Source organism: Mesocricetus auratus, unplaced genomic scaffold (genome assembly GCF_017639785.1).
Source record: "Mesocricetus auratus isolate SY011 unplaced genomic scaffold, BCM_Maur_2.0 Super-Scaffold_15014, whole genome shotgun sequence".
Classification (NCBI taxonomy): domain Eukaryota; kingdom Metazoa; phylum Chordata; class Mammalia; order Rodentia; family Cricetidae; genus Mesocricetus; species Mesocricetus auratus.
The window spans coordinates 33511000-33535497 of record NW_024429186.1 but is presented as its reverse complement, the minus strand read 5'-3'; the positions used below and the strand labels follow the sequence as shown (position 1 = coordinate 33535497).

Here is a 24498-nt window from a genome sequence, read left to right as displayed (position 1 = left end):
TGTCCCGCGCTACCGTCTCGCCAGCAAGAACGACGCAGAACACTCGGATCCTTCTGCAGTAAAGCTTTAATGCATCTTGAGAGATAGATGATCAGCTTCTTAGAGGGAGACCCCAAGCTAAGAAACCCAGCCCCTTATATAAGCCTAGGAGCTCCGAGTGAGATGTGTAGAGCCGGGATTGGTGGTTTGCACATCACCCCAGATGACGTCACGGGAGAGGCACAGTTTAAACGGTTAACTCCAACTGACAGCGACAGTTAACTCCAACTGACAGCGACAGTTAACTCCAACTGACAGCGACAGTTAACTCCAACTGACAGCGACAGTTAACTCCAACTGACAGTGGATGTCAGCGCCATCTTCTAACGGCAATAGCGATAGCGAGGGCGGCTCCTCACATCTCCCCCTATTCATTTATTTTTGAAGCAATAGGACACCCACAACTTTGGAGTGGAGATAGAGGTCAAATCCCCATGTGCAAATTCGGAACATGTACAAAGCTCCTCTCCAGGGTCTTATCCCCAGAGGAAGTCCTGACCAGTCCGATGTCTTTTTTCTGGGGGAAGGAGATCATGACATAGAACCTTCATGCAAGATGACTTATCTCCCAGGAGAAAGTCGTTATACCGCAGACCTCTCCTGTGCAGTGCTTAGCCTTGCAACTCCTTGGGCTGCTGAAGCCTACCCACTCTATCCCGTGCAATGAGACTAGCCTCGTGGGGTGCAAGAGCTGGGAGGCCAGCGACCTATTGCTTTAACATGGTTAACCAAATGTCAGGGGATGCTCCGTGTTCTAAGGCAGCAAGTGCTTGTGCCACCACCACTTTCTCCTTTTGTTTGGGCTCTGAGCGTACACACCATCCAAAGCATCAACACTATTCCACAGCAGAGAACTAGGCTAAATGATCCTACCCCCACCCATTCCTTAAAATAAGAAAATGCAGATGAAATCCAGGGGAGAGGTCTTCCATCAGAGAAAGATCCAGATGCGTCGAATTCACTTGCAGGATCGCCATTCTCAACTCACGGAGTGTCTGCTCAAACTCAAAAGTCCAATTCTGTAATAAATGTTGAGACAGAGCTTTTGACAGGTTAGCTGCTCTTGTAAAATTCTCATATTGTACTAAGTGACACAAAGGCCAGGCAACTTTGTTCACATCCCAATTTGGCCATCTGCCACAATATATCCAATTGTTCCTGAACCAAATTAATCTGTTGGTTTACCAACATCAGGCCTCCTTGTATCTGAGAATTGGCAGTGGCCTGTTTATCTAGGACCATGGTCACAGTGGCCTATAGTTCATTAATGGTTTGAGTTGTCTGCACAGTGGCAGAAAGTGCAAGGGCCGAGGCGGTAACCGAAGCAGTAACCGCGGCGGTGGCTATCAGGCCCACAATAATAGCAGAGATCCCAAAAATCTCGCTTTTCCCTAAACAAACTCAAATTACTTGGCGCCTCAACAGGAGCTGGAATAAATCGAGGCATGCGCATTACCAAAGCAAAAGGGTGCTTAATAGCATCCCAGCATAATGCATAAAAACAATTCTAAGCAGAACAATTTATTTCTTTCTGATTCTTACCTAAGGTATCATTACTCACAACCCAAATAAAGGGCAGCTGAATAATTAGTTCTCTTAAAAGGGGTATACTTAACATTGGAGGAGGACCAATCAGATGATCCAGAGCTCTGTCCCTCACTCAGACTGTTGCCTAATGCCCCTTTCCAATCAAAAGTAATCTGTCCCTTCTCACTATCATAGGAGAAAGATCAGTACAGCTTCCATTAATTCAAAAGGATTAGCATTAGATCTTTCTGGATCCATATGAATAAAATTATCCTTTAATGAAGAAATCACAGTAAAGCACAAGCTTCCTACTAATGACAAGGTTCTCTCATCCTGAAAACTCTGTATCTGAGGATCTAAAGGCAAAAAGGCAAGCCCCAACTCTCTATTATTTGTGAAAAATCTAGGGAACACCTGGGCATTCTGCATCACTGGCATCGGTAGGGGAAGGTAGACATGATGGCCCACCGTAACTCTCCCATCATACTAGGAACCATCATCCCGAGTAGGAGAGTCTTCATCACCCACTTGGCCTCCATCCTTCTTATTCTGGAGTTGTGAAGGAGCTCTTCGAGTGAGTCTTTCAGGGATCCACAGGGGGTTTTCTTCCTCCTGTGGAAAAACACACACAGCTCCCCTGGATCTTATAAGAATAGGATCCGGGCCTTTCCAGAGATCAGTCAAGACATCTTTCCATTTTACCATTTCTTTTGGCCTATCAGGCTCTAAACTGTGGCGATCAGCCGCAGTGTGGCCTTGGGCATCACAGTTCAAGAAATTAAGGGTAAAAAGTGCCATGGATACAGCAACTCTTGGTACCGAGGGTAGAACATCCTCAATACTCCCCTTTTGTTTAATCAGATATGATTTGAGTGTACGATGGGCACGTTCCACAATGCCCTGTCCTTGAGGGTTATAAGGTAGGCCAGTTAGATGGGTAACATCCATTTGCCGACAAAACTGTCGGAATTTTTGAGAGGTATATGCTGGTCCATTGTCTGTTTTTAAAATTCTGGGTTTTCCCCAAGCACTCCAGGCCTCAAGGCAATGTTGAATCACATATGAGGCCTTTTCCCCTGTTAGGGGTGTGGCAAACATTACGCCAGAACAGGTGTCAACAGAAACATGAACATATTGAAGCCTTCCAAAAGAGGGAATATGAGTAACATCCATCTGCCACATCTGCAATGGTCTAATGCCACGTGGGTTTATTCCCATGTGGGGAGTAGGTAAGAATTCGCAGCAATTCTGGCATTGAGTAACAATTTCCCTAGCCTCTTTCCTGGATAGAGCAAAACGACGGCGCAAGGTCTCAGCCGTCACATGAAAGCGCTTATGGAATTCTTTTGCTGCTTGTGCATGGGTAGACAAGGCAGCGGCCACCAGCTTTGTAGCCTTGTCCGCTAAGTCATTCCCTAAGGACATGGGACCTGGGAGTCCAGAATGTGCTCGGACATGGGTAATGAAAACAGGAAATCTCCTATTTAACAAGGCAGCTTGTATCTTCTGAAAGATGTTAGCAACTCTGCTGGAGGATCTTATTATTCCAGCTATCTCAAGGAGATTAACTGCATTAACCACATAAGAGGAATCTGATACAATATTGAGGGGTCCTGGAAAAGCCTCAAGAACCTCCAGTACTATCAGACATTCTACAACTTGAGGTGAAGTTTCATTATATTGTTTAGATATAACCCTATCCTTGACCACATAAGCTCCCATACCAGTTTTTGATCCATCAGTGTACACCACAGTCCCATCTGGGAGTGGGTCTTTAGCTGTCACTTGTGGAAACACTATAGCCTGGTTTAGGGCAAACTGTAAAATTGGATGCTTTGGAAAATGATTATCAATTTGTCCTGAAAAGGAAGTAACTAAAACTGCCCAATCACTAGATGTGGCTGCCAAGGTCTGAACTTGTGCAGCAGTATAAGGCACAATCAAGGAATCAGGATCCCTGCCAAAATGTGTAACAGCTGCTTTTATTCCGCGAAGCGCGAGCTGTGCAACAGCATCAGGGTACCAGTCAATAATCTTAGCAGGGGAAGCATTTGGATGAATCCAAAGTAATGGTCCATGTTGCCACAGGACTGCAGTTGGCAATTGAGCTGTCTTAAAAACACACAGATTAAAAGGTAGTGACTCCTCAATTCGTTGTAATTGTGCTTCCTGTAAGGCCTCTTCCACCATCTGTAAGGCTCGGTGGGCGGCAGGGGTAAATTTTCTGGGTGAGGAGATATGAGGCTCACCCTCCAGGAGATCGAAGAGGGGTTTTAGATCAGCAGATGGAATTTTTAAAAAGGGCCTCAACCAATTTATATCTCCCAGAAGTTTCTGAAAATCATTTAATGTTTGTAAGTGGTCTTTGCGAATTTCTATTTTCTGAGGAACTATATTTTTGGGAGTAATCTTTGAGCCCAAAAAGAGCCCTGTATCTGCAATTTGAACCTTTTCTGAGGCAATCTCTAATCCCCACTGTTTTAATTCAGCCACCAGCATGGGAAAAGCCTTTTGTAAAACATCTAACTCTTTGTGACAAATAAGAATATCGTCCATATAATGGATAACGATTAAAGATGTAAATTGCTTCCTAATTGGCTCCAAAGCCTCCTGCACATATAGCTGACATATTGTTGGGCTATTGGCCATGCCTTGCGGCAGTACCTTCCACTGAAATCTCTTGTCTGGTTCCATATGATTAAGAGAAGGGATAGTGAAGGCAAACCTTGGTCTATCCCGTGGGTAAAGTGGAATAGAGAAGAAACAATCCTTAATATCTATAATAATAAGCTTCCAATCTTGAGGAAGTGCAGAAAGCAAAGGAAGGCCTCTTTGAACAGGGCCAAAAAGATGCATCTGATTGTTAATGGCCCGCAGGTCGTGGAGTAATCTCCACTTCCCAGATTTCTTCTTAATAACAAAAATTGGTGTATTCCATGGGGAGGTAGAAGGCTCTAGATGCCCCAGCCGTTCCTGTTCTTGCACTAATCTTGTGACAGCCTCTAATTTTTCAGAGGATAGAGGCCATTGAGAGACCCATAACGGCTCCTCTGTTTTCCATGGTATGGGTCGTGAAGCCTCAACGGCCCCTAAATAAAACCCAGTCCTTTTCTACCCCGATTTCCGTGTTGTGTAATGGGTTTTATTCTGCCTTGTTCTTGCCTACCCAAGCCTCTACCATTTGTATACCCCATCTTTGCCATAATGGCTGATGCCTGGGGGAGTATTCATTAGTTAGGGTCATGCCCATGGCTTGTAACACATCTCGTCCCCATAAATTTACAGGGAGTGGCAACACATAGGGGGTAAAACATCCCTGTTTGCCTTCAGCATCCCGCCAGGTTAAGGCTGAGGCACTGATGGCAGGAGAGGACTGGTATCCAAGACCTTGTAGAGAATGAGATGAAACAACAGTGGGCCAAGACTTCGGCCACCAATGGAGTGAAATAATGCTTTTGTCTGCTCCCGAATCCATTATCCCTTCAAATTCTTTTCCATTAATTAACAATTTTATTGTAGGTCTCTCATTTAGGGGTATAGCCAGATAGGCTGAATCACTTCCAGAAGATCCCATAGCCCTTTTTTGTAAAGTGTAGGTTTCTCCATCCCCGAGGGAGGGCAGCAACACCAGTTGTGCAATTCTATCTCCCTGCTTTATAGAAAATACACCCCGAGGGCTAGAACAGAGAACTTGAATCTCCTCTTTATGATATGGGTCAACAATCCCAGGATATATAATGAGTCCCTGTAAAGTTAAGGAGCCACGGCCCAGAATAAGCCCAATGGTGGCAGGGGGCAAAGGTCCAGGGGAATGGACTGGGACCGGTTGAACATTCATTTGGGGCATGAGTAAGAAGTCGGAGGCGGCACGCAAGTCCATTCCGGAGGTTCCTCGGAAACCTCTACTTCCTCTTGATTGCTTTTCTGAAATTGGTTCCCATATTTCTGAGGGCCCTGGGACCATGGGCCCCGTGACCCGTTTTTTGATTGGGGTACCTTGGATTCTTCAATAGGGGCAGAAGCCTCCCTTTTACATCCCGGACTGACCTGCATTCGCTAGCCCTATGATAACCTTTACCACAACGATAGCAAAGCTTCGATTCTCTTGTTCTTTCAGGGGCTTGACAATCTTTCTTAAGGTGCCCCATTCTCCCACAATTAAAACAAGCTTTTCGATTAGATAAATCTCTATACCTGTGCGTTTGTAAAATGGCGGCAGCTAGTCCTGCATTGGTTAGGGGTCCCCCAGCTCCCTGCACACTCTGAGCCAATCTTGTAAACCTTTGCTTTTGCGAGGGCGATAGCCGCTCGACATTCCTGGGTTGCTTGTTCATAGACAAGTTGCTCAATCAGGGGCATAGCTTGTTCTGAATCACCAAAGATGCGACTGGCGGCCTCTGTCATTCTGGCCACAAAGTCTGAAAATGGCTCTTGGGGTCCTTGGACAATCTTTGTAAGGTGTCCACTGGACTCTCCCCTTTTTGTGAGGGCCTTCCATGCTTTAATAGCGGCGGCCGACACCTGACCATAGACGCCCCAGATGTAGTTGGTTTGATTAAGGGCATGTTGACCCTGACCTGTCAGCATTTCAAATGTCCACTGCCTCTGATTCTCATCTTCAGCCGTGGCATTAACTCTAGCTTGTGCCTGGGCTGCATCATACCAGAGAGCCTTCCATTCCATGTATTGTCCCATGTTGGGAAGCACTGCTTTCACTGTCGTTTGCCAGTCAGTGGGAGTCATGGCAAAATTAGCAAGCCTTTCCACCTGTAATGTGGTAAAGTTAGCATTGACCCCATAATTACGAACGGATTCGGCCAATTCTTTAATTTGATTGTAATCTACGGGGGTATGTACTCTTCCGCCTTCCACATTCTCGAATACTGGAAAAGCCATTTGTATTTTTCTCCGTTCCTCTAAAGGTAAAAAGGAGTCAGTACCAGTATTCAGCCGAAGCTCATATGGCGGAGGCGCTGAGAGGCGTGAGCCCGCCGGATTTATAGGCGGTGGCCTCACATTCATTTTTGTTTTCAGTGGCCGGTGTCTATCAGGGTGATATCTTTTTCCTCATACCGTGCCACCTCCTCCTCTAGACCACCTTCTTCGCTAGAATCCAGAGTGTCAGAATCAGAATTATCTAGCTCCAAGGCTTCTAGCTCTACTGCAGGGTATAGACTAGATTCTGGCTTTTTCTTTTTCTTAGATTTGTTAAGGGGTGAATGATAACTCCCTTCTTTCTCTCCCCCTTTCTTAACTTCCTGGGGAGGGCCTTTTTTCTTAGACATGTCTTTTCTTTTGCGAGCTCCCATTCTCTCACTCCGTTCAGTTTCTGACATGCTATCCTGAACTTCCTCTAAGGTTCCCTGACTTTCTATTATAGCAGGGTGACAGGCCTCATCCTCCAAGCAGTTTTTAACTAGCTTCCAAATGGCTTTGGTACCTAAGCAGAGATCTCCTTCTGCATGCTTCCTGTCTAGTTCTTTACCTAGCTTGTTCCATGAGGCCACAGTGAGGGACCCGGAACAAGCATACCATGGTGCCACTCTATCTACCTCCTTCACAAAATTTTGAAGTGTTCGTGGTGCAATTTTAAGATCTCTTTGTTTTAGCACAGTCTGTAAGGCTGTAACCACTGACTGTGACGACCCCATCGCGCTGACAGCTTATCTAAAAAACGCGCTCAACTCCGTTACCAGACTGACAGCACCAGACTGACAGCACCAGACTGACAGCACCAGACTGACAGCGCCAGATGGACAGCGCCAGATGGACAGCGCCAGACGGACAGCGCCAGACGGACAGCGCCAGACGGACAGCGCCGTTCTGTCAGCACCAGCCACGATGAAGGAGAAGGACAAACAGGACTAGCACCAAAGCCTCCACTGACCCGTCCCACGGTGATGACAAACTAAGGCCAAAGTCGAGAAAAGGGTTGTTCAGGATAAAGCATACCTCTCTGAACCTACGTCCCTGCAGTTCTGAATCCGCCCCGTTTTCCGAGGGGTCTCCCGCGGCGCCGGCGATGTTGAAGAGTTCCCGGGTTTCGGCACCAGATGTCCCGCGCTACCGTCTCGCCAGCAAGAACGACGCAGAACACTCGGATCCTTCTGCAGTAAAGCTTTAATGCATCTTGAGAGATAGATGATCAGCTTCTTAGAGGGAGACCCCAAGCTAAGAAACCCAGCCCCTTATATAAGCCTAGGAGCTCCGAGTGAGATGTGTAGAGCCGGGATTGGTGGTTTGCACATCACCCCAGATGACGTCACGGGAGAGGCACAGTTTAAACGGTTAACTCTAACTGACAGCGACAGTTAACTCCAACTGACAGCGACAGTTAACTCCAACTGACAGCGACAGTTAACTCCAACTGACAGCGACAGTTAACTCCAACTGACAGTGGATGTCAGCGCCATCTTCTAACGGCAATAGCGATAGCGAGGGCGGCTCCTCACAGGGGAACACAGCCAAAGCTCACACAGCGCCTGGCAGGGCAATAGGCGTTTTCCAACTCCCAATGAGCCTACCAGCTGAGAAAACCAAGACACAGAAGGGTCCCACCAGGCCACTGCTGAGGAGGTCACTTGGCCACGACTGAGACCTCTAACCACAGTGCTCATGTGGACCAACTGTCTTCACCTACAAGCTAGCTTTGTGCACTTGCCTAAAGCCTGTATGAAAGACCTGGTGAGGTAGTGACCTGTGCATCTTGTGCCAAGAGAGCTATCTGTGAGGAGGGACAGGGTGTTCCTGGAGTACAGCCATGCTGTTTCTTAATCGGTGTGCTGGTTGCATTTGCGGCATCAGGCTGGAGAAAATTGACCAAGCTGATAGGTTTGACGGTAGTTTCTTCAGGCCTTGTTTTCTGCCGGCTTTCAGCTAGCTATCCCCTCCCTGGCTGAGGCTGGGATTCCATTGTTTGTTTGGCCAAGAAAAGAGCCCCGTTCTGAAGCCAGTGCATGACCTCTCCTGCACTGCACTGAATAGCACGAGGAAAAGGAGCTTTGCAGATTTCCCTGAGGTTCCTCTGTAAGAGCCTGAAGCAGGTGGGGGCAGGGAATGACCCCACCACATGCTTAGTGGGACTCACACTCAAGCACCCCAGCAAGGGCAGAACAACAGGGTCTTACAAGGCCAATTTGTCTGTTTTGTTTTTCCAGACAGGGTTTCTCTGTGGCTTTGGAGGCTGTCCTGGAACTTGTAGACCAGGCTGGCCTCGAACTCACAGAGTCAATTTTCACCTCTCCTCCCCAAATAAAGGTAGAAGAGAAGCAGGGGGAAAAAATGAAGGAAAAGCTGCAGGCCAGAGTGTCAGTAGCCACAGAGGGACATGACAGGTGACAAGGTAAGAAACAGATGTTTGGAGGGGCATCTGTGGTGATACCTTTTTGTTTGTGCATCTAACAAATAAAGCCTGCCTGAAAATCCGAGTGTAGAGCTAGCCACACTAGTTAGTCATGGAGGCCACACAGTGTGGTACACGCCCCTAATCCCAGCAGCACTCGGGAGATGGAGACCGGAGTGATATGGCTAGCCAGAGAGGAATATAAGGTGGGAGGAGACAGGAGCTCAGAGCATTCAGTCTGAGGATTCCTAGGGACAGGATCCCCCATTCAATCTGAGGATACGGTAGAGGTAAGAACTAGTGGCTGGCCGCTCTGCTTCTCTGATCTCTCAGCATTTTCCCCTGTATCCCTCGGAATCTTTATTAACATCAATTAGGATTTATGCTACAGGTAAGCACATGCCTAGGACATACAAGGCCCATCGAGGGCCAGCACCACATTTCCCACTGTTTCCATAAATCAGTGTAATGTTCAAACTACACCATGACACAAGGACAGAGGGAAGCCTGGACCAAACAGCTGCCACCATTTGGCCTGGGGGCAGCTGTCCCTAACTCTCAACCCCCCCCCCCCAGAGTTTGAGGAAAAATGACAATGAGGTGAGAACTTCCAGAGCCCACTGGTCACTACTAAGAATTCCAAGACCACAATTCGCCTTCTCTAAGTGAAGGGTTAATTCACAACAATCATAAAGATCGGGCCCCACTTGGCAAACTAATCTAGGGCATGCTAGCTACTGACCTGGAAAATGAGGATGAGGGACGTAGAGCGCTTACGTAGTGTTCAGGAAGGCATGGGTGTGAGAGCCAACACCACCTAAGACCTGTATCTGTCTGAGCAGTTGGAAGGTGGAGGCAGGGGTGGTCAGAGATTCAAGCTTGAGCCTGGAGTACATGAAACCTGAGATGGGGAACTTGGGGAAACTGTCAACTGTTAAGAGGTTGGCTAAAACCCATTCTAAGCTTAGTGTGGTGACACGCTTTTGAAGTCCCAGCTACTTGGGAAGCTGAGGCTGAAGGATCACTTGAGCTCTTGAGTTCAAGACCGGCCTGACATAAAAGCAGACTTTCCATCTTAAGTATGTATGTGTAAATATAAATGGGTGTGTGGTGCCTATGTTCTAAAACAGCTCTTGTCTGAATAAGCTCAAGTATTATAGTAAAAATCACCTTTCTTAGACATGCCTCTCTTGACTTCTGCTCTGCTAGTCACCAGCTATGCAGGAGAGCAAAAAACGAGCCAACACAGCCATGTTCAGCAGGAAGATTCCTTTATGGTGGTGAATAGATGACACATTTCTAGAGTAGGGCCTCAGGAGGCAGAAAGGAACAGGTCTAAGAAGGACCAATCCATTCCAGGGCTCACGTCAAGCAGATACACACCCCAGAAATGACTGCCCACATACCTCCCCAAGGTCCACCCACCCATCAGTCCAATCAATAACGATGTTGCTTTCATTCTTCTTTTTTGGCCACTGAAGATAAACTCCACCCTAACGGGAGTTCAGCACAACAGGCTTTCCAGTCATGATCGATATGATGTCCAAGCTCTTGTTGAGAAACATTTGTTCATTTGGTTTCTTTTATAAGAACCAAGGAGAATTTTTTCCTTATGATCTGTTGAAATATTCATACATATATATTTATATATTTTTTTTCTTTAAAAAAAAACATACAACCAACAGTTCATTCTGTGCTGTTTCCCTGGAAGGTTTCTCATGATCACCTCTCCCCCTCTAATAGACAGAGGGGTTGTATGTCTGGAAACAAAGAATAAGACACTTTGAGTAATAAAAGTTCTAGTATGACACTCAGAAGCGGGTTGGGACTCCGAGGGCAAAGGGGAAGTGTCAGGCTGACTCAGGAGCAGGGTATGGCCCATTAAGAAAGCCTCGTGGAGACAGAAGCATCATGGAGCACAGGTCCTGTTAGGTGAGACCTACTTCCTCCTGGACATCCCAACTGTAGGGGCCACAAGCACCTGCATCTTGACTTTTATGTCTAAGGCCCTACCCCTCCGACCCTCTACATACACCAGTGGCTTTCAAAAGCCAGATGATCTCTGCCTACGACAGGCTGGACCCAAGGACCAGGACTTGCTCTGGGAAAGCCTGGTGGAACCCCCTAGACTGCTTCAGGTGAGAGGAGGTTTGAACCCAGACAGCTATCCAGGCATCCCAGGAGCAGGAGGGGAAAGAGCAGGAAAGCCTCTGCCAAGCTCGGGGAGATGCAGCAAAGGTGACTCTGAACCTGGTTGGCTTCATGAGGAAGACTGGCTCCCAAGGCCACCTGAACCCTGTGCTGGAGACACGCTGGGGAAGCCTTCAGAGAGAAGCAGCCCTCTCACTCCAAATCCCCTCTACATGGATATATGGAGATACAGGTAGATAGAGTCATTATTTTTAACTGAAATAAATGCAATGGACTCAGGTCCATTAACCTTTACTGAGAGCTGCTCCGTCCTTTGCCCTGAGGTGGTTCATGCCTTCAGGTCTACAGCCAGGCTCGCCTCCACTGAGGGAAAAGTGGCCCAGGGATGTGACAGGAGAGCACACACACCACAACAGGTGACCAGGAGGGCCTACCTCAGTGAGACTTCTGTTTCTAACCCTGAGAACCTAAGGAATTGTGAAGGAGTCAGAGAGGGAGCTGGGGTTAAAGGTCACCGGGCTTTTTATTGCAGTTGAAGCAGACTCGGACTGGATGGTCCCAGCCTCGAGAGGGGACAGCCCTCCGGTCATGGGAGCACTCATCACAGAAGCCCTGCCCACAAGCTCGGCAGTGGTGCTTGGAGAGCTTGACGCTGAACTCCTTGCGACAGTTGTGGCAGTGCAGAATCTCATGGTCAGGCACCCAGTAGGCCGGCCTAGCAGCGTCTTTCACCAGGCCTGTATCAGAGAAGGAACGAGAACAGTTAGGACACTGGAACCCTGCCCAGTCCCCCGGGACACTTCTTGCCTTGTCATCCCAACTGCACACGGAACCTTGCTATGCTATGGTTTTTCAGTTTATTTTTATTCATGAATTTTTAAAGATTTATTTATTATGTATTCAGTGTTCTGTCAGCATGTGTGCCTGCAGGCCAGACGAGGGACCAGATCTCATTACAGATGGCTGCTGGGAATTGAACTCAGGACCTTGGAAGAGCAGCCGTTACTCGTGTATTTTATGAGACGTGTAGCACAGGGTGGCCCGAGACTCATTGTTGCTAAGGATGATCCTGTACTTCTGGTCCTCCTGTCTCTACTTCTCCAGTGCTAGCGTTATACAGTTTTACGCCAATGCACCCAGTTTATGGAGTGAATCAGATCTAGGCTTTCAGGAACGTTACCCAAACACTCTACCAAGTGAGCCACATCCTTGCCCTGTTTTATGTGGAAGTCAGAGGTAACTGTGGAGTCTGCTCTCTCTTCCACCCTGACCACAGGATCTGTGGTTGAGGCTGAGGCAATGTGTATCTACTACACTCTCTGAGTGACACTAAGGTGAAGCTGCACTCCTCAGACCACAAAGGAAGTCCTGACTCTGAGTCAGAAATCCAGTTGCATCCTAGCACCACTGAGCACGGTAGCTGTGGGATTAAGTAAGGGGCTTACTCATCTTTAAAAACTCATTCTAAAGCTATCATCAACAACCAGAAATAGCACCTTTAATCCCAGTGCTCGGGAGGCAGAGGCAGGTAGATCTCAGTGAGTTTGAAGCCAGCCTGGTCTACAAAGCAAGTTCCAGGACAGCCTCCAAACAATACAGAGAAACCCTGTCTCCAAAAAAAAAAAGAAAAAGAAAGAAAAAACAAAAACAAAAAACAAATAATCCGCCTGCACTGTAGAGTTGGCTCAGTGGTTAAGAACACTTGTACACCCTAAGAACACTTGTACAGCCAGTCTGGTGGTGCAAACCTTCAATCCCAGCACTTGGGAGGCAGAGGCAGACCTGAGTTCAAGGCCAGATTGGTCTACACAATGAGTTCTAGGACAGCCAGGGCTACATAGAGAAACCGTCTCAAAAAAACTAAATCCAAAACAAAAAAGCATTTGTTGCTCTTGGCAGTAAATATAAAAGAAAAAAAATAGAAAAAAGAAAGAAAACACATGCTAAATTCAGCCTAAAAGGAGCTCAGCAAGGGGACATTTGGTGACCCCCAAGGGCAGCCCATGTCCCTCCCAGGTGGTCAAGGGCCGATGTATTCTTAGTTTCAAGCCAGGGCAAATCTACCTATTCCTATACCATTGAGTCAAAAGCACAGAATGTTTTGTGGACTACTCATGCATTTGATCTAAGCCATGGTGTTTGTTTGTTTGTTTGTTTGTTTGTTTGTCTCTAGCAGCACTGGTCTTCTGGTCTCTCCCTTACAGTACACCATAATACATCCAAAGCCTCACCTATCCTGCCAAGTCCTCCATCCACTACTGGCTTCTCCTCTCTTCTTCCCACTCTGGTATAAGTAACCCTCACAATGGGAGCAGAGCGGGAATCTTTTTTGTTGTTTTCTTAGACAGGGTTTCTCTGTGTAGCCCTGGCTGATCTGCTCTGTAGTCTAGGCTGGCCTTGAACTCACAGAGATCCACCTGCCTTGACTCTGCCTCCAGAGTGCTGGGATTAAAGGCTTACGCCACCCCTCCCAGTGAACAGGAATCTTAAATGCTGAGTTAGCAACAGCTTGGTCAATGAGAGGCCTCAGCAGGGAAGAGATAAGAGCCTGCTACCTGCACTGGAGAAGAGGATAACTGATTCCCAAAGCTGTCCTCTGACCGCCACACGGGCACGCAAGACACACACACACACACACACACACACACACACACACACACACACACACACACACACACACACACACACACACACAGTTAATGAGTAAATTAATATAACAAGTTCTCTGACACACTTTCCTTCCTTGAGACACCTGTTTCCCTTCCTTGAACACATTACACAAGCATGCTTCCTACCTCTTCAAACTTTAAAGCATTAGTTGCTTCTGCCTCCTCCTTTTTCTTTTCTTTCTTGTTTTGAGACAGGGTCCCACTATGTATCCCTAGTTGGCCAGAACATGCTATGTATGGAGACCAGACCAGCCTCAAAGTCAGAGACCCAGCTGCCTCTGCCTCCTGAGTGCTGCCTGCACCACCTGGCTTCGTGCAGTGGCCTTTTCTTTAAAATTTAAGATTATCCATTCATTCCTGTGTGAGGGCCACATGCGGGTGTGGGTGCGCATGGAAGAGCACACAAATGGAGCCCTAAGAGCAGAGGAACCCTGGAACTGGAGCTATGGGAGCTGTGAGCTGCCCAACAGGTGCTGGACATGAACTTTGCCCTCTGTGAGGGCAGCAGGTGCTCTTAACCACCGAGCCACTTCTCTAGCCCTAAAACATTAGCTCTTGAAACCCTGAGAAACCATTTCCTACCAGAGAGTACACAGAGAGGAAGTGAGGTGCTCTACTGAGCAGGGTTTCTAATTGTCCTCCTAACAGCAGCTTGGACCTTTCAAATCAGTCCAAACGTTACCCTGCAGTATCCAGACGGTGACTCCAGGCAGTGACAATAGGGAACAAGCAGATGCTGACTGCTGGGTGCACAGCACTCTAAGACAAAGCAGATGGACCCGCCTTTATGTAGAGCAGGAGATGGGAACGACAGCCCCCAGGAATAATGCTGATGCCACTAACGAACTCAGCACAAAAGCAAAGCTTTCCTTCATTCCTTGCTGCCAAACTCAATCCAGTAAGCAAGCACGTTAATGACCATCCGGGTACCCTGATCCCTCATCCTACATGCACTACACCCGAGACAGGCACTGCCCAGGCTCACCTAGTGGTATATCAATAGCTGTCACCACGGCTCCCAAGGTGTTCTGCACGGCCTCGCCCACCTTCCGGGCAATCAGTGTTCCCCCTTCATCATCTGCCTGTGCCTCAGTCACATCTGTGGATGACAACAAGGGATAGCTGCTGACTCTCGACAGTCACTTCTCAGACGGGAGCTCAGGGGGGCATGGTGGAACCTTCTGGATTCTCACAGTCACTAAAAGGAAAGTGACCTGTGGGGTCGATCAGCTCAGCCCCTGAAACTGCTAGGGTATCTCTTGTTCTTTACCTCCAACTCTCTAGGACTGATTTATGACTTGTTTTGAAAGTCAACCAGTTTGGTTCAGAGAGAAAGACCTAGAACTTTCTACAGATAGTGGACTCAATCTGAGCTCATCTCTGGCTTGCCAGAATTTATCAACTATATGCAGACATTTTTCTCTCAGAAGCACCACTGAGCTCAGAGCTCAGGCCAGGCCAGGTTCAATCCTGTCTGCCAAAACTCCACCCCAAGGACCAGCATCATGGGCCTCTACTAAGGAGCTCCGGGATGCCTAGCAGCGGCCAGAGGAACAGCTGCTCTCAGGAGTGGAATGGTTGGAGCAGTGAGCACCGAGTGCCCTGAATTCAGTAAGTGCGAAGGAGGGTGACTCCCCTCCACCCTCGCAGCTGCTGAACCCCACGTTACCTAACTGAACATTCCTGGCGTCGTAGCAGTTGTCACACACCCGGACGGGTGCAGGCCCCCAGCCCCGCTCAGGCACCGGCCGTGTCTTGGATGAACAGCTGTCACAGAAGCCCTCACCGCAGGCCCGGCAGTGATGCTTGGTGTCGTTGTCTTTGAAGGATGTGGCACACTGGTTACAGCTCTGTCCCAAGTCCAAAACAAAGCAGAGATGCAAGGATCCTACACACCTGCTCAGCTGGGGAGTGGGCATGCTCCGGGACAACCACTAACTCCTGGAGGTGGGCCCAGTTCAGTCAGGACCCACCCTGTTGTGGAATGTGTTTAAGCTGTTGTATTTGTTTATGCTGTGGGATATTTAATGATGCAAAGATGTGTTGTTTAACTCTGTGAAGCTGTGTTACTTTGCCTGCCTAAAATACCTGATGGTCTAACAAGAGCTGAACAGCCAGGAGAGAGAAATAGGCAGGGCTGGCAGGCAGAGAAAATAAATAGGAAAAATCTAGGGAAGGGAGTGAGGAGCGAGGAAAGGAGGAGAAGAGGATGCCAGGGGCCAGCCACCCAGCCACCCAGCCACCCAGCCAGCCCTAAAGTTAGAAGGAAAGAAAGAAGCCGGGCGGTGGTGGCCCACGCCTTTAATCCCAGCACTCGGGAGGCAGAGGCAGGCGGATCTCTGTGAGTTCGAGGCCAGGCTGGACAGCCTCCAAAACAATACAGAGAAACCCTGTCTTGTAAAGCCAAAAAAAAAAAAAAAAAAAAAAAAAAAAGGAAAGAAAGATATATAGAATAAAGAAAGGTAAAAGCCCAGAGGCAAAAACTAAAGAGAAATGGGATAATTTAAGTTTGAAAAGCTGGCTAAGGCCAGGCATTCTGAGTAAGAATAAGTCTCAGTGTATTTACTTGGAGGTTGGGTGCCGGGCCCCCAAAGACCAAAAAAAAAAAAAGTCCAACTACACCCCACTTTCTTGTAATAATAATTCCCTGAATGCAGAAAGGAAAGGGGCAGAGTGCTTCCTGTAATAGGTGTTTGGGCAGAAACTGATTCCAGGTTGTTACTCTAGAGCACTGTGTATCAAGCCAAGAACCTTTCTTCAGATTATGTAGCTATGATTTTTGACATCTAGGCAATATTAATTGGCCCTCACAGGTATGGAAATACAACCCAAGACAAAGAAAATACAGGACATAAAAGGAAGTCCAGAAGCAAAGAAGCAGCCTAAAGCTAAACCCTTCCCAAGACTCCCAGAGCTAACTACAAGAGGAAAAGGTTTGTGCCTCCCTCCTGGAACCAGCATAGCACCAGGCAAAGTGGCATAAGCAGGGTGGTCTATGTCAGGACTCCAGAGGACTCCTACATCATACCAGAATCTGGGAGTTGGGCCTCCAGTAGGCAGGTGCGATCTGGTCTGTTAGCCAAGAAGTCACAGCCTTCGTGGGTCCGATGCTAAGCTCAGATACTGACTGAGCCATAAAGTTCATCCCATCCAACAGACGCTGGGCAGCATTGTTGTTGTCCTTCAGAAATGCATCGGTCTGCAATGAAAACACAGGGGCTCGTTAGTCTCTGAGTGCAGGGAAGAAAAGAGAGGGCATCTAGGACCAACTCAGAACAGTAAACCACCAGGCAGAGGGGTGACATCTTGCTTGTGCAAATAAAGCTCGGCTAAAGATCAGAAGGTGGAGCTAGCCACTAGTCAACCATAGAAGTCTGGAGGTCTGTACAGACAGACAGGAAGTGAGATGGCTGGGCAGAGACAGGAAATGAAACAGCTGGGCGGAGAGAGGCTATAAACAAGAAGAAACAGGAACTCGCTGTCTTTTCAGCTAGGAAGCTAGCTAATGAGGTAAAGGTGGCTTTGGCTTGCTCCTCTCTGATCCCTCTATCTGACTCCAGGTTTTTATTATTTAGACCTATTAAGAACTCCATTTACAAAGCAGGACAGAAGAGAGACAGACTGGCAATCTCGTTAGCTACTTGGCGACATCACATGCACCAGTCAGCACTGATGTATTCTCATTGGGTGACCACAACGCCTGATGTACAGGCGCTCAACTCAGGACTAACTCTGCCCCACAGTACAGAAGGTGACACATCCTACAGGAAGCCCACACCAAGCTCAGTTAGGGACCCTTCTTCCCAGTTCCCCTAATACATGTAAATCCCTAAGAATCCTATTTCTGTAAGTATAGTTGCTATTGCTATTACATGCGTATCTTTTTTTTTTTTTTTGGTTTTTCGAGACAGGGCTTCTCTGTGGCTTTGGAGGCTGTCCTGGAACTCGCTTGGTAGTCCAGGCTGGTCTCAAACTCACAGAGATCCACCTGCCTCTGCCTCCCGAGTGCTGGGATTAAAGGCGTGCGCCACCAACGCCCGGCTTACATGTGCATCTTAAACCTGCTGGATTATGAACTCTTAGAATAGTGACCTATGGGGTTGGAGAGATGGCTCAGTGGCTAAGAATAGTGACCTGTGTTTTTCCAAGTATCTAGCTCAATTCTGGACATGCAGTACTTTAACAACTTACATTAAAATAATAAATGAACAAATGTATGGACAGGCAGACACACAGAACCCAAGGTATTCTAGCTCCAAGAACTAAGGAGGTTGTAACTGAGGTGCTGTTTTCATGAGACAGAAACTTAAGTTATCACTTTGCTGTACTGCTTTCCAAGGCCATGCCAAATCCTTGAGACAGGACAGCCTATGCCATTAAGACCACCAAATCAAGGAGGTGGACTCCAAAAAAGACATCACAAATTTCCGAAGGCCCAGAAATTCTGTGAGAAGGAGAACAGACAAGAAATCCTCAACTCTACTATGTGACTGGAAGAAAGCTCCAAGGTGGATTTGCAGAAAGGACTGGATTGCAATTTGGCTCTAGACTGCCCATTAAAGGCCTGTGTTTTTGTTCTCTGCTTGGCTCTAGAAACACTGCTAGAAATGAAAAAGGTAAGACCCACTGAGTTCTAGATCATTAGGGACATGTTCTTGAAGGGGACTATGGGATGCTGGTCTCTTTCCTATTGATCCCTAGCCTTGAGGCAAATGGGGTCCCTCCATCACATATGCTGTGGAATAATCTTTCTGTACACTGGGAAGATGTGTTGCTCTCACAATAGGTGGGCAGGAAGAGGCGAGGCATGACTTTCCAACAGGGAGAGCACTCTCCGGGATGAAGGAGGGAGGAGTGGACAGAAGGTGGGGGGGGGGGGAACAAGATGAACATGCCATGCTGAAAAAAGGTACAGACTATAAGGTAGAACTTAGATAAGAAATATGGGTTAATTTAAGATGTAAGAGCTTATTACTAACAAGCCTAAGCTACTGGCCAAGCATTTATAATTAATAATGAAGTCTCTGTCTAGGAGCTAACAGGAGGGTCAGAAAATTCTACTAGCCTTGGGGCAAATGGGTTCCCTCCATCACATACTCCCACCATAGTACTGTTTTACTATAGTCCCAAACAACCCAGCCAATTAGTCATGGAAAAACTATGAACCAAAAAAAAAAGAAAAATAAACCTTTCTTCTTTATAAGTTGGTCATCTTAGGTATTTGTTACAGGAATGGAAAGCTGACCAACATGACTGCTGGGCTAAATGGTCCGTGTGAGTTCAAATAACACAGCTACAGCAGTTATTCAAAAAGGAAAACAATACAGTAAAATAATGCCCTCCAAGAAAATTAGTTGTGTAGGATTTATTACAATTCATGAGTAATTCTAAATATGAATAGTGGTTTGATTTTATTCTGAGACAAGGCCTTTCTAATGTTGCCCCAAGCTGAACTCAAACTCCTGGGCTCAAGCTATCCTCCTGTCTCAGCCTCCCAAGAAACTCAGAACAGAAGTACTCTACCATGAGCAACTGTAAGTAGTGACAGATACAGGAAGAAAGTATTGTATCAGCATCTCCTACACAGATCTGGTTTTCCACACACAAATAGGCAAAGTGGTAAATGAGTAAAAGAGGCCTCCAGTAATCCCACCTTTAAGCTGCAGAATGAACACACCTGCCATCTCAGCACTTGCAAGGGAAGCAAGGAGGTGACAAGCTTGAGGCCAGCCTGGACAACACAGTGAGACCCTATCTCAAAAGAAACCTTCTCCTTTTTAGAAGTACTTCACTGAAATGTCCCACACTGGAAGATGATGAGCAGGTAAAGGTGTTTGCTGCTAAACCTGTCACCCTGAGCCTGACCCCTGAGACCCACATGGTAGAAGGAAGAAAACACACACACACACACACACACACACACACACACACACACACACACACACACACACAATTTCCCAGAATACAGAAATAGCTTTCCCACATGCAGATGGTCACTAAAGCTTGTTCATTAAGAAACCATAAAATGGGGCTGGAGGGATGGCTCAGAGGTTAAGAGCACTGACTGCTCTTCCAGGGGTCCTGAGTTCAATTCCCAGCAACCACATGGTGGCTCACAACCATCTACAAATCAATCTGGTACCCTCTTCTGGCATTTAGGCAGAACACTGTATATGTAATAAATAAATCTTTAAAAAAAAAAACAACAACAACAAAAGAAACCACAAAATGAGTAAGTGTCAAAACTAAGGAAATGGCAAATAAACTATAGTACTGAGTCAAATAAACTAGCATGAAAAAAGGTAGGAAAAACGGCATGTAAAATATAATTATCAGCTGGGCAGTGGTGGCGAACACCTTTAATCCCAGCATCAAGAGGCAGAGGCAGGAGTTATCTCCATGAGTCTGAGACCAGCCTGGTCTACAGGGTGAGTTCTAGATCAGGTTCCAAAGCTATTTTGTCTCGAAAATAAACAAACAAAGAACAACAACAAAAAGATCAAGGAATGAATGTTAGGGCATGCCTATAGTCTCAGCTACTTAGAAGGCTCAAACAGGGGAATTACTTGAGTCCAGGAGCTCAAGGCCAGCCTGAGCATCACAGTGAGGCCCCATGGCTACATAAATAAATGAACAGTAAGGGCATCCATAAAAGTCTGTACCTGTGCATATGGGAAATGAGTTTTACTTGCCAGTTGAGAATGACAGACTAACGTCCATCTATTTCATCCTATCATCTGTGCAATGAAGAAATAAGAAACGGAGGGCTGGAACAGGATGTGCTCTGCAGATCTGCCTTTCTAAACCACTAATGTGCTGCAATTCACGGTTGACTTTTCTACTGCAAGCCAGCTCCACCTCTCTAGACACAAACACATGATCGCAAGAGACAGAAGGGAACCAGTGGACAGTTCTTACTTACCCCAGGCCACACATGTACAATCTCGGTCCGCACCACTGTATCCACAGGATCTTGGTTCCCAAACCAGTACTGCCGGCTCCGATAGACCACACCGCAGTTAGGACATTCGATCACGTACCTATGGGAGGCAAGTTGGCAAGTCAACAGTGTTCCAACTCTGTCAGGCGCTGAGAAAACAAACACCTAAAACCCCTCTAGCTGTGTTATTCAAACTCACCCAGACCAGGCGTACTTTGCAAGTCCCATCCAGGGAGAGTCAGTGGAGGCAGATGTTTTGGGCACCACGCTGACTTCCTTGCCTCTCTCATAGCAGGCCTGAAATAAGGAGTACTCTGCCGGTTTATTCTAGGTACACTGAGCTCCATGACCTCCTCACACCCCAACCCCACAAATCTCACCAGCTGAGGGGTTCATGTCTTGAGTTTAGCACCTCAGAAGGAGGTTAATTCTCTAAAGAAGCCAGTGAGTGCCTTCCATGAGAAGGAACTGTGAAAAAGTCTGGAACCCAAAACTATGCTCTAAATTATGCACCTGTCACAGACAGAAAAAAAATCCATCTAAATCGGTTGCCTGAGAAGCAGTTCTGCTCAGAAGTAGACAGATGATCCTTACCCATGAGCTCAACAGAAGCAGAGAGAAAAAAGCTCAAAGAACAGAGGAGAGGCCCCAGAATGACATATAAGTTCTGCTGGGTCATCACTTTCTCATTCTGACCATCCACAGGGTTTCTAGACTTTTCCCTGTTGGGAGGAAGGAGTGGCACAATAGACTCACCTTACACGTATAAACTCGGTTGTCATACTGGTGCGAGTACCTACAGCGAGTCTTGGCTTCATGAGGTACTCCTTCCTTGCCATGGTTCATGCTGTTCTTACATCCAACCCTAAAGGAAGCCAGTCATGACAGTGAGGAAGCAGGCTAACGACAGCAGCATCCCTCACAAGTAAGCTAAGCGTCTGGATCTGAAGAGGCACAGGACCAAAACCAGACCTGGTTCCTGCACACAGGGAGCGGGTGATCCCCACACAGGCCCTCTGCAATACTCATGGTCAATCACAACAGAGGGCAAGTAACTGTTAGCCTGAAAGGGGGAAATGGGGAAAAGAAAAATCAGCCTGGCTCCTCAGTGAAAATTGAAGAGACACAAGACACCAGCTCAACTAGAGACGAAAGCTGAGCAGCTCTCAAGAATTAAACACAAAGGGGGTGAAATGGGCATGTGGCAGTTTAAATGAGAATGGCACTAATATGTTTGAATGCGTGGTTCCCAGGTGGTGTAAGTGGGAAGGGTTAGGAGGCGTGGCCTTGCTGGAGCAGGTGTGACATTGGGATGGCCTTCGCCCTCTCCTCCCAGCCCCTGCCTATTTCACGTGTCTCAAGATCCCAGCTACTGCTCCAGCATCATGCCTGCCTGGCCACCGTCACGCCTCCCACCATGGTGTCATGGACTCCAAATCCAAACCTTCTGGGACCGAGTCCCCAAATCAAATGCTTTCTGTTGTACGCTGCCTTGCTCACGGTGTCTCTTCACAGCAATAGAACAGCAGCTAAGACAGGAACGTTGCACCATATGGCTGTCAAGATGTAAAACTGAAAAGCAAGCCCCCAAATCTGGCACTGTATCCAGGGGAAGCTTAATGATGAACCACAAAAACTTTCAAGTGAACAGCAAGCTCTGCCATGCTGACAAGGCAGACAGAGATTAGCGCTTTAGGGTTGCTCTGCGGTAACAGAGAATTCTAAAAATCCTGCAGATGTTCAGACTGAAAGGTGATGACCCAACAGTGCTTAATCCTCTCATGCTAAACTCAGGCAGAGCAACTAATACCTCTTCCTCACCTCCCTTCACAAGAGGAAGTCTCCAATAATGCCCCAGCCCTCCACTGTAAAATGCAAGAGCCTTTTCTCCCAGGTCAGAAATGGTTCTGTAGCCCTCAGATGGAATGTAGAGTCCAAGGTCAAAGGCCATTCATAAAAGAAATGGGTTCAGGTCTCCTCCTGTAAAAGGGCAAGAGTGTAGGATACTGGGTAGATGGGTGGCCCTAATATGAGCAAAACAATTCAGAGGTGAAGAGAATTTGCAAGTGTGTCTACAGGACAAGAAGACTGGAGCCTAGCCTTGACACACTGTTTAGACCCCCAGGATCCATCAGGCAAGGAATAAGACGGTGATTTAATTGACACAACAATCCTCAAGGTGAGGTCTCTACAAGCAGTGTCACCATCACTTGGAGGCTACCAAAACCACCACTTCTCCGGTTCTTTGCAGACCCACAAACTCTGAAATGGGACTAACCAAGCAGTTGAGCATACCCTGAGTTCCTCTGATTCATGCTAGCATTTGTGAGTCACTGCTCTAACCCCTCTGCGACCAAGAGGGGTCCACAGACCAGCAGCGGCATCACCAAGACTTGTTCAAGACGCAGGCATATCTCAGGCCCCATCCACACCTGCTGATCCAGAGCCTGTGTTTTAGTGACTAGAGGTGCTACGGGTTAGAGATAGAGAATTATTCTACCCAATGCTCTCAGCTCAGGGTACACTTGAGAATACCCGGAGCCTTGTGAGTGCACCACTGCCAAGGGCGCACCCAGACCCATCCAGGGAAGAGCCCTGGATCCTGCAAGACCCCTTGGGGGCCTTGGCCTCGATCTTGCATGTTCCTGAGAAAAATCAATCATGTTCTAAGGATTTGTCCTTAGAAAGAAAAGCATCAAACAGGACCAGCACCTGTCACAGAGCTCTGTACACAGCTGGAGTGAAGATGGGGACACTAAGTACTAGCTGAATAAACACACTAGTGTGAGAAAACAACAACAATGACATCTGGTTGAGGAACCAGAGGAAAGCAGCCACCCAAACTCCTGCCAGGAAAACTGCCTGTACCGGAAGCCAACCACTCGGATCCACACCAGTCTTCAGGTAATTTCTCCAAACATGTATTCCTAAAGTCCTTACTTCCCCAGTGGATGGTCTCCAGACCAGCAGGACCACCTGGACTTGTCAGAAATGCACCATGAGGCCTTGTTTTATTTCTTTTTTCAATTTTTAAAATTTTCTCTCTCTCTCTCTCTCTCTCTCTCTCTCTCTCTCTCTCTCTCTCTCTCTCTCTCTCTCTCTCTCTCTCTCTCTCTCTCTCTCTCTCCCTCCCTCCCTCCCTCCCTCCCTCCCCCCCTCCCTCCCCCCTGTCTGTGCATGAGCAGAGGTCAGAGGACTACTTGTGGGAATCAGGTCTCTCCACCATGTGAGTCCCAGGGATCAAACTCAGGACTTCAGATTTAGCAGCAGGAAGCTTTTTGCCTCACTGAGCCATCTTGCCGGCCCAACCCGTCAGAGTGTATATTTTAACCAGCATTCAGGTGACTGGGCCACACCCAGTCAGAAGCAACACTCTCAGCCTCTGTTTCCAAGCAGGAGGATGGACATGGCTGCTCTCACTTACCCACAGCTGAGGCAGAGCGAGGAGCAGGTAAAGTACTCATCTGGAAAAAATGAACTGTGCGCCATTTGGTCATCGGGGATTTCACCGCTGAAGCGGTCACTCAGTGCCTGCCAAGGAGGGAAGGTGATCCGTGAGGGCGCTAAGCAGAAGCCTAGGCTTTGGCTCTTCCTCACCTGCCTTTGTAGGGTGGCCGCACATTCCAGGCAGATTCCCTGCAAGTGCCACAGTGGAGGAAGCAGCCCCATACATGAACTCCTGATGCTCCACCCTGGACCAACCTGCACCAACTCTCACCACAGAAAACCCGGAGAAAGCAGCCTATTGCCCAAGACGTCAAAGTAAATGGTTACTCTTGTCCCTTCGCTGCCTTGGAAGTCACAAGCACGGCTCTCTTACACGTGCAGCA

At 47.5% G+C, this 24498-nt stretch overlaps 1 protein-coding gene across 4 annotated transcripts in view; it reads right to left on the bottom strand.

The window, feature by feature from the left end:
* Positions 1-10162: 10162 nt before the first annotated feature.
* Zfyve1 (zinc finger FYVE-type containing 1) overlaps positions 10163-24498 on the bottom strand; it is a 58737-nt gene continuing 44401 nt past the window's right edge. For all 4 annotated transcript variants that reach the window (XM_013115402.3, XM_005072702.4, XM_040742787.1 and 1 more), the window contains 8 exons: positions 24093-24199; positions 21425-21533; positions 20868-20965; positions 20651-20768; positions 16757-16927; positions 15398-15578; positions 14714-14827; positions 10163-11796 (listed from right to left, as the gene is read on the bottom strand). In XM_013115402.3, coding sequence (XP_012970856.1) covers positions 11564-11796; positions 14714-14827; positions 15398-15578; positions 16757-16927; positions 20651-20768; positions 20868-20965; positions 21425-21533; positions 24093-24199 — 1131 coding nt within the window. In that variant the 3' untranslated portion in view covers positions 10163-11563. The remainder of the gene's footprint in view (positions 11797-14713; positions 14828-15397; positions 15579-16756; positions 16928-20650; positions 20769-20867; positions 20966-21424; positions 21534-24092; positions 24200-24498) is intronic.